Here is a 13,835-nt window from a genome sequence, read left to right on the forward strand (position 1 = left end):
GACTCTAGCCCGTGGTCCCCATGGGGGCAAAGGGGCTTTGGTGATGTCTGGAAGCATTTTTCATTGTCACAACTGCAGGGGGTACAAGTGGCATTTAGTGGGTGCTGCTGAATACCCTAAAATGCACAGGACAGCCCCACTGGCCGAACTGTCAGTAAAGCCAAGGTTGGGGGAGTCTGCCCTAAAGCTCCCCACCCCAGCCAGGCTGCTCTCCTTCCTTTCAGCCTCACCTTTCTGAATCCTTGCCACCTTCTCCCTATCCCCCACACCTCAGCCCCTCCAGGATGTGCCCCCAGTGGTTTAACAGGAATGCTAATGATAACCCCTAAAATGTCCCAGAGCTACTGGCTTTGCAAAGGTCCTTTCAGAGCCAAATTCTCTCCTGCTTTGAAATAGTGATGTGGGAGCCGTCATCCCCGGATTAAGGGGGAGGAAGCAGAATCCCAGGGGAGAAAGGGAACAATCAAAGTCCAATGGGTGGCTGAGTGGCACACCTTCAGGATTTAGTTCCAAACCCTGAATTCCTACCATCTACCCTCACCTCTTGCTCCCCGAGCAAATGCGCCCCTTAGAACCCATGCTGGATTAGCCTCACTCCCCCAGGTGATGGTTCCTCCCTTCCCTCCCTGCCTGCACGGTCTGGGGGCAGGTAGCGGGGGCAGGAAACGGAAATCCCAAGTACATAGACATCTGGGTCTCAGCTTGGACTTGAACCGCAGCTCTGCCTCTTTTCACCCAGGCAAGCTGCCGGCTTCTCAGAGCCTTGGATTCTCTACCTGTGAAATGGGAATCACAACAGAACTCCCAGGACTCTATTTTTAAAAAGGGTCATGAGAGAGCATTTTAAAGAGCCTGGCTTGTTGCAATTAATGCGCAAACAGGGAAGGGGCAGCCCTCAGCAATGTCCACAGATGTGTCCGGTCTTCTGCCAGGCATGAGTCCAGAAGGAAGGACTGCCCTTCTCTGGCCCTTGTGGTTATGACTGACAGTGCCACTTACTCTGGCCGATGAAATGTAACAAGTGACTTGAGACAATTCAAGGAGGCAGAAGCTTTAACAGCCAGAACAGGGCCAGCCACGCTCTCCTCGTCTCCACAGTGGCACTGGCCACATTCAACGGATGCTCACCATGTAAGTCTTGGAGGGACAATGAGAATGACACGAAGCGGGGACCCCAGCCACCCAGAACAGGCAGTGTAAGCAGGAGTGAACCTGTGCTGTGAGGCCACTGGGTTGGGCTTCCCTGTCCCTGCGGCCTGCAGTCCCCAAGCTCCCCACCGCCCCCAGGACGGCTCCTCCCCCAGTGGCAGCCCTCCTGCCCCCAGAGAACACTGGACCAAAGCAGCCTGCAGATTCTAAACGCAGGCAGCACGACCGCCTGGGGGCACAAAGCGTGTTGTAAGTATGTAGATGCCAGTCAGGCGCCGTGACTGTGGGCAGGGACAGGGGCATGCTGTTGTTCGGGTACCCCCCCAGGTGCACCCTGGGGACACTGATGTTCTTCCCTTCTGCCTGCCCCCAGGGAGGACGGTAACACTGTGCGTCAAGCATGCTCGAGAGCTTCCTGGGTCCTTCCATTGGCCACTCTGGGCAACAATATTACCCCGATTTACAGATGGGGAGGCTGAGGCTTAGAGACGCTAGTAACTTGCTCAAGGTCACCCAGCTTTAGGAGTGGAACTCTGCTGGTCTGATGTTAAAGCCGGCAGGCCTGCCCTGGCCGTGTGCAGCATGGGAGTCAGGTGGAGTTCCCAGACGAGCCCCGGCGGGCTGTGCCGTCTCCTGCATGTGGCTGCTAATCAGTTGCAGGGGTCTGACACGCTCAGAAGACCCAGGTCAGGCAGGTGTGCGGTTCCAGTTTGTCGTTCCGACTGGTCAGCTCCATTCTACTGTCTGGCCTCACCCATAATTTACTCTGCAAACATGTCTTGGGTGGCCTCTGACTTTGGAGAGGTATAAAATTAAATTGATACTGCACCTAGGATGTGTGGCAGGGGTATAGCTCTGTCAAGGTCCCCTAGTGAGAGCATAAATTGTAGGGCCCGGGCCTGACTGGCTCTCAGCTCCGGGACCCGGGACTGATGGATCACATGGCAGTTCCATGTTTGAGGTCCATTATTTCATGGCGAGTGGATCTATGACACACGCAAGCTTCCAGTCAGGAGAGACAACCCTGGTTGACCCAATGGTCATAGACAACAGACAGCCAAACCTGGCTTGCTCAGCAAGTAGCCAAGTTTAAGAACAGGGAAGATGCATGCAAATCTGACCTTCTTTTTGCTTTGAAAATGAGATTTGGGCAGCCTGATGTTGAATGGGCTAAACAGGGCAGGCTGCCCTCCGGAGGGGCCCCTCTCTCCAGGTCTGCACTATTCCTCCTCCCCACCCCTTCTCCAGCACTGCCTCCACTTGACTTTGCCAGGCATTTGAGCCAGCTTGAGTCAAGGACAGAAGACAGCAGGACACAGCACAGTGAGTTCCTTTGCACACTCATTCATCCACCACATTTACTGAGCTCCTGCTGTGAGCCGGGCTCCAGTCTAGAGAATCACAGAGAAAACTGATCGTGTAAATTCTACAGCATTCGGTACTGTTAGTGCTTGGAGGTGGTGGGGCGGGGCGGGGCGGTGGGCACTGAAATATGAAATGTGGCGGTGGTGGTGAAACTTTAGATAAGGTCTGAACGCTGAGAAAGGTCCCAGCCAGACGGTTACATTCGAATAAAGAACCGAAGGAGGTAAGAGAGGAAGGCATGGACCTGTGGGAAGGTAGAGAGTTCAAGCCAGAGGGGTGACGAGTCAGAGAGCCAAGCAGGGCCCATTCCAGTGTGCTCCTGGATGGCAGGGCTTCCAAGCAAGGACGGAGTGGCTGGGAGGGAAAGAGTGGTGGGGGCAGGACCCAAGGCCCTGCCGGTCACAGAAGGGGCTTCAGCTTTTCCTCTGGGGGGGTGGGATGACACTGGCAGGGCTGAAGGAGAGAGCAACGTAAAAAGCCTAAGTTACCACTCTGAACACCGAAGTCCAGTCACACTTTCCTCCTTGTGACACTGTCACCCCACAATCATTCAAAGGAAGCCAGCCTGTGTGAGGGGCAGGGCTTCGCCCCTACCGCTCGCCCTGTGGACTCAAGCTGCTGTCCAGTCCCCAGCCTTCGTGTGATTTTATTCTTTCCACAGAGATGATTGCTAAATACATAAAAGTGATAAAATGTAAAACTTTCAGGACGTTCACCTTAATAGTCCCCAAAGACAGGGAAATAAAATTCTTTTCCTGAACACACAAGATTTTCAGCTTGGGAAAGATGGCATCTGCTCCACGCCACAAATACCGCAGCCTGAGCTCGGGGTGACTGCTGTGGACCGGGGCTCTGAGCCCTGGTCTCCTCGGTCAAGTGGGATAGTCCTTTCCTGGTCCCTGCAGGGGGTGTGGCCGTGCTGTGAGGCCACGCAGGAAGACCCCTCCCTTTTAACTGATGCTCACTTTTAACGTGACCAGTGTCGGGACTCCCACACCCAGTGACTAACGCAGCCTGAGAGAACGCAGAAGCCCACCCTCTGAGTGCCAGAGCAACGGGAGGAAAAGCTGAGCTAAACCTGTAGGGGCATGGAGGCTGAGTCACGTGCCAGATGGCGAAGACTGGTGTCTTTCCTAGAGCTGCAGAGAGATACATTTGGACACAATACAGAGCTGCCCTGTCCTTCACCCAAGGGGGAGCCAACTCCCAGAGCTTACTGCCAGGGGCTGGGAGGGGCCGCTGAAATGGGCAGCTTCAGAAGGTTCCAACAGGCATCAGAGGATTGGCACTGAACGTTCTCTGGAGAACTGCAGAGAGCGGAGAGGGTTCTGTCCCAGTGGCTCCAGGAAATGCTCCTCTCAGGGGGCCACCAAGGCAGACTGCCACTGGATGCAGGGCTGGGGCTGCAGGAGCCACCGAGGAGGCACTGAGCTTGGAGCCGGGCAGATCTAGGTTCTGCCTGTGGGACCCTGTCCACCCGAGCCCCACGGGCCATCTGGGAAGGGGTACGAGGACCCTGGCCTCACAGATGGTCCTGGTGATGGGGATCGAGGCACAGAGGGGAGAGTTCCTGGCACACACGAGTTTTCTGACTGCTGTGTGGGCACAGGAACACAGAAACCCTGGTGTGGCCTCAGGGCCTTTGCACGTGTTCTTCTACCTGCCCGGGGCACCCTTATCTCAGCTCCTCTCGGCCAAGAGGCCTGGGATGGTATGTGCCCCTGGCCTGGCTCCTCTGAAGTGGCCGCCACCAGTGGCTGCACCCACTGCAGGCTGTCTTGCACCCTATTTTACTTCCTCCACAGCACTTCCCATCGTCTGATCCATCTTGTCTACCTGTGGGCTTCCTGTCACCTGTCCCGATTACTCTGTATTCCATAACCTAGAACTGTGCCCAGCACAGAGGAGGTGCTCAACAGACACATGTTGAAGGAATAAGTGAAAAGAAGCCCAGTCTCCTGCTCAGAAAAGGGGCTGGGGCTGGTGCCAGCTGGAAGCGTTTACCCTGCACCTGACCAGGAGGGCTTCCAGATCCTCCCTGTTCACTCTGGTCCGAGCACCTTAGGGGTGGAGGGCTGGTGGGCTGCACCCCAAGAGGACCAGACCTGTGGGTTTCGCTTTGCATCCCTGCTGTCAGAGTAACCCCAGGTGGCTTTCTTCCCTCTCCCCACATTCACATTCTAAACACAGCCCCTGTGTGTCCCACACCCGTGGAGAGCGCTGCACCTCTCCTCACAGCACACACTGCTCACTGACAAAAAGCCGCCCCCTACACCCCCAAAGCACAGAGGGATCCAAGAGACTCTTACAAATGCCACGTGTCATGCAGAGAGGGGCAGCTGAGTCTGGCATTGCAGAAGCTCTACTTTCACCTGGTACTGCCACTAGCCCCCTGGGACTGCTGAGTCTTGTCACCTGCCCAGGTCTTGGGAACCCCGTACGTAAAACTGAGACCAAAGCGCCCACCATGGAGAGATGGCTGAGTGGGGAGACCAGGTGGCACAGCACCGAGCCACCACCATCACCGACAAGTGTCCACTCACCACTTGCTTGTTCTGCTGCAGCAGCGGACACGACAGGTCCAGCTGGGGGCTGGCGTAGACAGGTGTCAGGGTGAGCCTGGACGGCGGGGCACACACGAACTTCACCACGGCCGGCTCCAGCGCAGGGAAAGGGTTGGTCATGCTGGGCTTGTTCCCCACCGAGAGGGCAATGACCTGGCGGGCAGAAGGAGCAGTCACACACCCCGAGTCGGAGGCCCTGCTCCACTGTGGGTCTCGTCTCACCGTCCGGCTCCCTGGGACTCCATGTGCTTTTCTGCAGGGTGGGAATGGTGATGACCTCTACACTACAGGGAGGTTACAAGGTCCAGTGACACACGCATGGGAGGGTGCTCTTACTCTGCAGGAGACCTTCTGATGGGAGCCCCTGGTGCCCTCTGCAAAGGCCCGCCAGAACCACTGCCTCTCCGCGGCCCAGGGGAGAGGTGGGTTGGTAGGGCCGTGTGGCTTCCCAGCACCCTAGGAAACCCCACGGATGCATGAGCAAATTCACAAGTCTGTGGGTTTTTAAATGAAGAATCCATGCTAACTTGAAAACGTCCATCACAATGAGGTGTGGGTGAGACCAAGACCTGTGGGGTGGGCCAGAAAAGGGCTTACAGAGGGTGAGGGGTCGTGGCCTGTCCCTGGGGGCAGCCCTGGCCCCCTCAATGACACACACTCTGTGGGAAGGAATGGTCCGGTCCAGAAGCCCCTCACCCTTCCCGACCATGAGGCAAGACAAGGGCAGTTCTCACACTGACCTGCAGGTGACACCCCAAGGAAGTAAGACACACAGAGCACTGCAGTGGGAGGGGCCCTGGAGGCTTCGGCTCCAACAGACTTGGGAGGTGGGGGGACACAGGGTTAAGAAACTTCTCTGACTTAATTCTGAAGTTTTGCTTAGGATGGCATTATTTATTATTGTGTATTTATTTTCCTTATTCTTTGCCTGTTTTTTAAAACAAACGAAGCTAGTGGGAAGTGGCCTTTCACTGCGCCTCTTTCTGCTCACACCCGTCTCAGTGTGGTCGTCTCACAAGGACGCCTTGGGTGCATGTATGTGTTTCAACATCAACTGAAATTCTTTGCACTATTAAACATGCAAGCATATTCTTCCCGCCCCCCCAAATGGCTTCTCGCCTATCTTTCTTCATTCACGCTGGCCTCCCAACTTGCTTTTGGTTTCCCAGCGTTGGGGCACTCTAAGAACAGAGGAGCCCTAGTGTGAGCACAATGAGTACGGGGCCCTGAGCCTGGGGACTGAACTGCAAGCTGCCCCTGATCCGGGCGATTCCAGCCCCGAGCTAGTTCAGGTCACAGACACGTTCTGCTCAGTTCACCCAGTCGCCTTATTTCTTGGTTTTCAGCATTGAAAAAAAAAAAAAGAGAAAGAGAGATTTCACAGAAAAATACTGCAATTCTCAGCTTATCCTGAAATACCAAAAAGATCTCCCAAACCTGGGCCTGCGGTCTCAGTCATTTGTAATGTGCCTGCCTGCCTGTCCCTTGAGTTTGTGACGCCTGACCTCATCGCACCCCGATTTGATGGTGGGGAATGCTGAAGCCTAGAGAAAGAGGTCACCCGGTAGTTGAGAAGGAGCCAGGACTGATCAGCTCTATCAAAGCTGGAGTGTATTGGAGGACCCAGCTGCCACACAGCGCTCGACCTGCTTGCATTCACTAAGTCATTCCAACTCACGGATCCTCAGTTTGCCTGTCTGTGAAATCGGAGCAGCAGCCTCAGCTAGCTCTCAGGGTTACTTTGAAGATTCGATAAACTGACGCTGTAAGTACAGCAGGGCACTCAGGGAATGTGACTTTATACCCTTCCTCCGGGCAAGGTGGGTCTGGGGGTGGCCACTGTCTCACCTGTTCACCCAAGGCCTGGCAGGTCACGAGGATCCAGTGTTGCTCATAATTCCGGGAGGCAGGGGGGCCAAACAGAGCAAGACTGATGCTATGTGTGTCCTCGGAGGTGACGTTCCGGAAGAACTTTGACGGCTCGAGGACCCAGGGTCTGGGACCTCCTTCAAACAGCATCTCCTTTGAAGAGCCAAGGGTCACCAAGGCGACGGAGGAGGGGTCCACGGCCTGTGCGAGGAAGACGAAGAAGGGTCACCTTTCCTCCGGGCCTTCCTCTGTGCTGGAGGCCTCACCCTGCCACCTGCAGAGGTCACGAGAGCCCCGCTGCTCCTCTGGGAACTCGGGGTGCTCATGTGCACGCTCCCAGGGCTGCCAGCACAAGAGTGCTCTGTGGAACACTCCGCCTGCCTCTGATACACTGCAGGGGGACAGGGGAGTCAACTGGCCGGCCTGTTTTGTAAAACAATCCAGTAAAAGCCTTGAAAATACCCGCAGCTCCCAGAACTGGAACTGCACCTCTGGACAGAGCAGAAGGAGCCAAACACGGAGACGCACAAGGGTGGTGGCTGGGTACAAAACTGACTACAGTTTATCACAACCACGTTGTTTTAAAAGGCATAAAACAATCCTAAAAAGAAACGCGCCAGACGACCAAGGGAAACAGACCATGTGTCCTCCGTGGCACAGTTATTGGTGGTTTGTGTCCCGTGCTCTCCTCCACTGCACGTTCCCCACTTTCTATAATTTGTATGTAAGCTTCAGGGACAAGCCTTTCTACCTGTTTTGTTCCCGGCACCTAGAACAATGCCGGCCACATAGTAGGTGCTCAATCATTATTTGTTGAATGAAAGAGGGAATATTAGGTCCTGTAAGTCAGTCCCAATAAACAAAGGATGAATTACAATAATTGTTTTTACAAAATGCTGTCATGTGCTCCTCTGGGCCAGGGTGACTGCTGTGCTGAGGGTCCCAGAGGTCCCCCACAGACAACGGCGGTGCTTAGGTCCCATCCCACAGCAGGGAGACGGACACACCTGCTGGAAGACATGGTGTGCTCCGTACAAGAGCACCCCGGACACAGCCAGGGTGCTGGGGAGAAGGGAGTGCCCCTGAGGGGTCTTGCAGCCCCGTTCTGTGACTCCCTGCACAGCTTGGCTGATTTCTGGCTCCAGAGGGTCCTACTGAGGTCACCACCAGGTCCTTACTTGTCAGCCTGCTTCCCTGTTACTCGCTCCACGCAACCCTCCAGGAGCTGCCAGGTGTGCCTTCCTCAAACACAGATCTGACCGTGTGCCCTCTGCCTTACATGGTTCCGGGGCACCAGCTGCCCTGGGAAGGAAGGCTGAGTGAGCTGTCTGCCCTGGGATGGGGCTCTACCAGCCTGGCCATCGCCTCACTTCTGCCTGCTCCCACCTTCAGACTAGCCTGGCCCCCTACCCCCCGCTTCCTCCCTCATCAGGCAACGCTCCCCCTGCCAGGGCAATCGCTCAGTGTCTGGTTCCTGCTTTGGGTGCTGCTCAGACTGTGAGGAAAGGATTTGTGCGTGTCTGCCTCCTGGTCAGGCTGTGGGCTCATTAAGGACAGGGAGGGCATGTCTGTTTCCTTCTGCAGCCCCAGCATGACCTCAGCCATGTGAGAAATGAAACACAGTATAGAAAAAAGGGAAACATAAAACAAAAAGAGACAAGAACTACACTGTGACGCTATTCCTCAGCCGTCTGATTAGCACAAACCCCACGTGTGGACGCCCAGCGACACTGCCGTGAAGCTGGTGCGTCTGCACAGAAACGTGCTCTTTCAAAAATTAATTCTATCAGCTCACTATTCCTGGCCTAACACACGTGCCTCCCTGCAGGGTGCACCGCCCACTGCGTCTGTGCAGATGCTGCCTGCATCACAGCCTCGGGCTTCACTCAGCTCCCTCCACGCGGTCACCCCCATGGGGCGGGGCGGGACTGCCAACAGCCAGAGTCCGTGCAGGTACAGGCTGACAACCACTCGGCTGTCACCTGCCGTCCTGCACCCAGAGCAGTGCCCCAACCAGATGCCACCTCAGAGTGGAGACAGGCTGTCCCTTGAGTGACAGCTTTAAGATGCACACACCCTCAAGGACAAGGTGGGCTGGGGGCTGAGGTGACAAGACACTGAGGCCCAGGGGCTCGGGTCCTCCTGGTTGGGGGCTTACACTAAACCAGGGGTGTCCAAACTTTTTTCAACGGTTTTCACCAAGGGCCATGTGAGGTAAAATACACAAACAGCCGGGCCACTCACTCGAGGTGAAGTACGTATTGCCTCACCGGGTTTATTTAAGTAAACTAAACATATTTTTGGAATTTGCTGCAGGCCAATTAACGATGGATTGCAGACTGCAGTTGGCCTGCGGGCCGCAGTTTGGACACCCTTGCACTAAACCCGTAGCAAAGGAAGGATGTGACTTTTCAGTGAGAATTCTGTCCTTTTGACTTTTATTTTTTGCAATATGAACATTTTCTGACTTTGCTATCAGCATTCAACCCTCCAGGACTCCTTCCTGTATGTACCTGTGCACAGGTGACACAGTGCACATAAGGTGCCAAGGAGCACGGGGTGCCCCCACTGACACCCACGCCGAGGCTCTACCTTGCTACACACCCAGGTCTTAACTATAACAAGGGCCCTTTACCTGCATATGAATCGCTAAGGATGCCCAGGCCTTTGGCTCGTCCTCCCTGACGTCCCCTCAGGACACTCACATGGCCTGCTCCTGCACTCTGCTCAGGTCTCTGCTCAAATGTCACCTCCTCACAGAGGCCTTTTTTGATCCCCTGTCTAGAGCAAGACCTTCCATCACTTGTTACCTCGTTTCCCAGCTCAACTGTCCTTATCACTACCTGCCATTACTCTCCATATATTCATCTGTCCATTTGCTTCTCTGTCCCCACAACTAGCATGACACTGCCACTTGTTAGCTGCGTGACCCTAAGCAGGTTAACCTCACAAGGCTCAGTCTCCCATCCTGCAAAATGGGCATCAGGAGAACTGCTTCATGGGGTTCTTGCAGATTCAAAGCAGCGCGAATGAAAAGCCTGAACACATGCCCAGCACAGACTCAATAAATGGCCCCTGCTATTATCAACTGTCATTACCATCAACTATCGCCCCATTTTACAGATGAAAAGCATGAGTCCCAGCAAAGCAAAGCAATTTACCCAAGTTTACCCAGCTGGTGGGCCCACATGTGTTCCAATGCCCGATGCCCGGGCTTTACCACATCTCAATGCCACAATCAGCAAAATTCCGCTGTGAGTAAAACAGGTTACTGGAAACCCCAAAGGATTTTCTCATGACCAGCCCAAAGGGAGAGATTGTGCCAAGGCACTGCATGTCCCACGAATAACAGCTGGGAACCAGGAATTATCACCTTCTCATTCAGGCATAAAAGTGTCATAGAATCCTGTGCCAAGGAGACAGGTTAGTAACCAACACCACTAGTGATGCACCCATAAATCATCCAGCCTCCTCAGTGGACATCCAAGTACAGATATCTACACTGGCAAAGCCAGAACGGAGGGCACTCACACACCTGGGCGAGGACCCCAAAGCCAGAACGGTGTGTGCCCACGCACCTGGGCGAGGACCCCAAAGCCAGAACGGAGGGCGCTCACACACCTGGGCGAGGACCCCAAAGCCAGAACGGTGTGTGCTCACGCACCTGGGCGAGGACCCCAAAGCCAGAACGGAGGGCGCCCACGCACCTGGGCGAGGACCCCAAAGCCAGAACGGTGTGTGCCCACGCACCTGGGCGAGGACCCCAAAGCCAGAACGGAGGGCGCTCACACACCTGGGCAAGGACCCCAAAGCCAGAACGGTGTGTGCCCACGCACCTGGGCGAGGACCCCAAAGCCAGAACGGAGGGCGCTCACACACCTGGGCGAGGACCCCAAAGCCAGAACGGTGTGTGCCCACGCACCTGGGCGAGGACCCCAAAGCCAGAACGGAGGGCGCTCACACACCTGGGCGAGGACCCCAAAGCCAGAACGGAGGGCGCTCACACACCTGGGCGAGGACCCCAAAGCCAGAACGGTGTGTGCCCACGCACCTGGGCAAGGACCCCAAAGCCAGAACGGAGGGCGCTCACACACCTGGGCGAGGACCCCAAAGCCAGAACGGTGTGCGCCCACGCACCTGGGCGAGGACCCCAAAGCCAGAACGGAGGGCGCTCACACACCTGGGCGAGGACCCCAAAGCCAGAACGGAGGGCGCTCACACACCTGGGCGAGGACCCCAAAGCCAGAACGGTGTGTGCCCACGCACCTGGGCGAGGACCCCAAAGCCAGAACGGTGTGTGCTCACGCACCTGGGCGAGGACCCCAAAGCCAGAACGGAGGGCGCCCACGCACCTGGGCGAGGACCCCAAAGCCAGAACGGTGTGTGCTCACGCACCTGGGCGAGGACCCCAAAGCCAGAACGGAGGGCGCTCACACACCTGGGCGAGGACCCCAAAGCCAGAACGGTGTGTGCCCACGCACCTGGGCGAGGACCCCAAAGCCAGAACGGAGGGCGCTCACACACCTGGGCGAGGACCCCAAAGCCAGAACGGTGTGTGCCCACGCACCTGGGCGAGGACCCCAAAGCCAGAACGGAGGGCGCTCACACACCTGGGCGAGGACCCCAAAGCCAGAACGGAGGGCGCTCACACACCTGGGCGAGGACCCCAAAGCCAGAACGGTGTGTGCCCACGCACCTGGGCGAGGACCCCAAAGCCAGAACGGAGGGCGCTCACACACCTGGGCGAGGACCCCAAAGCCAGAACGGTGTGTGCCCACGCACCTGGGCGAGGACCCCAAAGCCAGAACGGAGGGCGCTCACACACCTGGGCGAGGACCCCAAAGCCAGAACGGAGGGCGCTCACACACCTGGGCGAGGACCCCAAAGCCAGAACGGTGTGTGCCCACGCACCTGGGCGAGGACCCCAAAGCCAGAACGGTGTGTGCCCACGCACCTGGGCGAGGACCCCAAAGCCAGAACGGAGGGCGCCCACGCACCTGGGCGAGGACCCCAAAGCCAGAACGGAGGGCGCTCACACACCTGGGCGAGGACCCCAAAGCCAGAACGGTGTGTGCCCACGCACCTGGGCGAGGACCCCAAAGCCAGAACGGAGGGCGCTCACACACCTGGGCGAGGACCCCAAAGCCAGAACGGTGTGTGCCCACGCACCTGGGCGAGGACCCCAAAGCCAGAACGGAGGGCGCTCACACACCTGGGCGAGGACCCCAAAGCCAGAACGGAGGGCGCTCACACACCTGGGCGAGGACCCCAAAGCCAGAACGGTGTGTGCCCACGCACCTGGGCGAGGACCCCAAAGCCAGAACGGTATGTGCTCACGCACCTGGGCGAGGACCCCAAAGCCAGAACGGAGGGCGCTCACACACCTGGGCGAGGACCCCAAAGCCAGAACGGTGTGTGCTCACGCACCTGGGCGAGGACCCCAAAGCCAGAACGGAGGGCGCTCACACACCTGGGCGAGGACCCCAAAGCCAGAACGGTGTGTGCCCACGCACCTGGGGAGGACCCCAAAGCCAGAACGGAGGGCGCCCACGCACCTGGGCGAGGACCCCAAAGCCAGAACGGAGGGCGCCCACGCACCTGGGCGAGGACCCCAAAGCCAGAACGGTGTGTGCTCACGCATGTGGGCGAGGACCCCAAAGCCAGAACGGAGGGCGCCCACGCACCTGGGCGAGGACCCCAAAGCCAGAACGGTGTGTGCCCACGCACCTGGGCGAGACCACTTCACTGGCCTCTATTTTCCGGTTTGTAAAACAGGAGGATGAGTCTGGTCATCCATCGACAGACCCTTAGCAAGGTGGTCTACGTTTGTAGCAAACGTAAATCCAAGCACCTCCGCACAGGGATACTCACACTTCATCTAGGCGGAGACAGAGGCAAAGTGCAGGGCGGTGGGAGGATAAGGCCCCAGGTCAATGAATTCAGTCTACGCTGACACTGCCAGAACCAAGGAGCCAGGTGGGGGCTTCCAGAGGGTAAGGTGGGATAAGGGCCTCTAATTCCTGCAGCAGACAGAGGTGAGGAAGGGCATCTGGGGCACTGACTGCACAGGGAATTAGGTCACTGGCAAGAATGAGCCCCCCGTGGTCCAAGCAGACAGACAAGGTGACATGTAAGTTGGGAGGGGGCAGAGTCAAACACCTCCCGAAAACTCTGGAAGGGTCTCTCTTCTGTGGACGGGCAAGTCCTCACACTGCTTCCAGGACACCCCCGTTCACTTGCCCCAGCACCAGCAGTGGTCCATCCCCTGACCCTCATCAGCTGCCCATGGCCAGATGAGAATATCCAGCTCCTAAGTGGATTTCAAAAACCTTGTTGCTCTGACCCACCACGGCCTTATATCTCACCCCAAGATACACCACACTACTTCTAGTGTCCCCACCTGCCACACTTCCTGCCTCTATGCCGTCCTTCCACTCCTCTGTTCATCGGTGACACTTCATTACCTCTACTTTCTCTGCGTATCTGCCTTCCCCATAGACTGGCCGCCTCCCAAGGCACAGAGTGTGGGATTTCTCCCCAGATCTGTTTCCCTAGCCTGGGCCTGTAACAACAAAGTACCCAGGGACTGTCTGCAAAGTAAACGGATAGATGGGCCGGCAAACACAGGTTGTAGCAGTAACTGTTTGCTGTCTTCCCAGTTCCGACACTCTTTTCTTCCTTAGAGAAAGAACCAAAATTTTATTAGGGTGGTAACTAGTACAGCTAAAATAATTCCCAGCCTCTCTTGCAGCTGGGTGTGAGCAACAGGTTAAGTTCTAGCTAGTGAGATACAGGTGGAAACCGCTGTTTTAAACTTCTGACAAGGCTACTACAGGAAGCTAACTCAGCTGAGAGGTGAGTTCTTTCCCTTTCTGCTATGTTGAATGC

At 56.6% G+C, this 13,835-nt stretch overlaps 1 protein-coding gene across 1 annotated transcript in view; it reads right to left on the reverse strand.

Moving 5' to 3' along the window:
- NUP210 (nucleoporin 210) overlaps positions 1-13,835 on the reverse strand; it is a 138,480-nt gene that overhangs the window by 48,227 nt on the left and 76,418 nt on the right. Inside the window, exons 15-16 of the mRNA XM_033127109.1 lie at positions 6,927-7,148; positions 5,058-5,231 (exon numbers count right to left, since the gene is read on the reverse strand). Coding sequence (XP_032983000.1) covers positions 5,058-5,231; positions 6,927-7,148 — 396 coding nt within the window. The remainder of the gene's footprint in view (positions 1-5,057; positions 5,232-6,926; positions 7,149-13,835) is intronic.

This window comes from Rhinolophus ferrumequinum, chromosome 2 (genome assembly GCF_004115265.2).
Source record: "Rhinolophus ferrumequinum isolate MPI-CBG mRhiFer1 chromosome 2, mRhiFer1_v1.p, whole genome shotgun sequence".
Classification (NCBI taxonomy): domain Eukaryota; kingdom Metazoa; phylum Chordata; class Mammalia; order Chiroptera; family Rhinolophidae; genus Rhinolophus; species Rhinolophus ferrumequinum.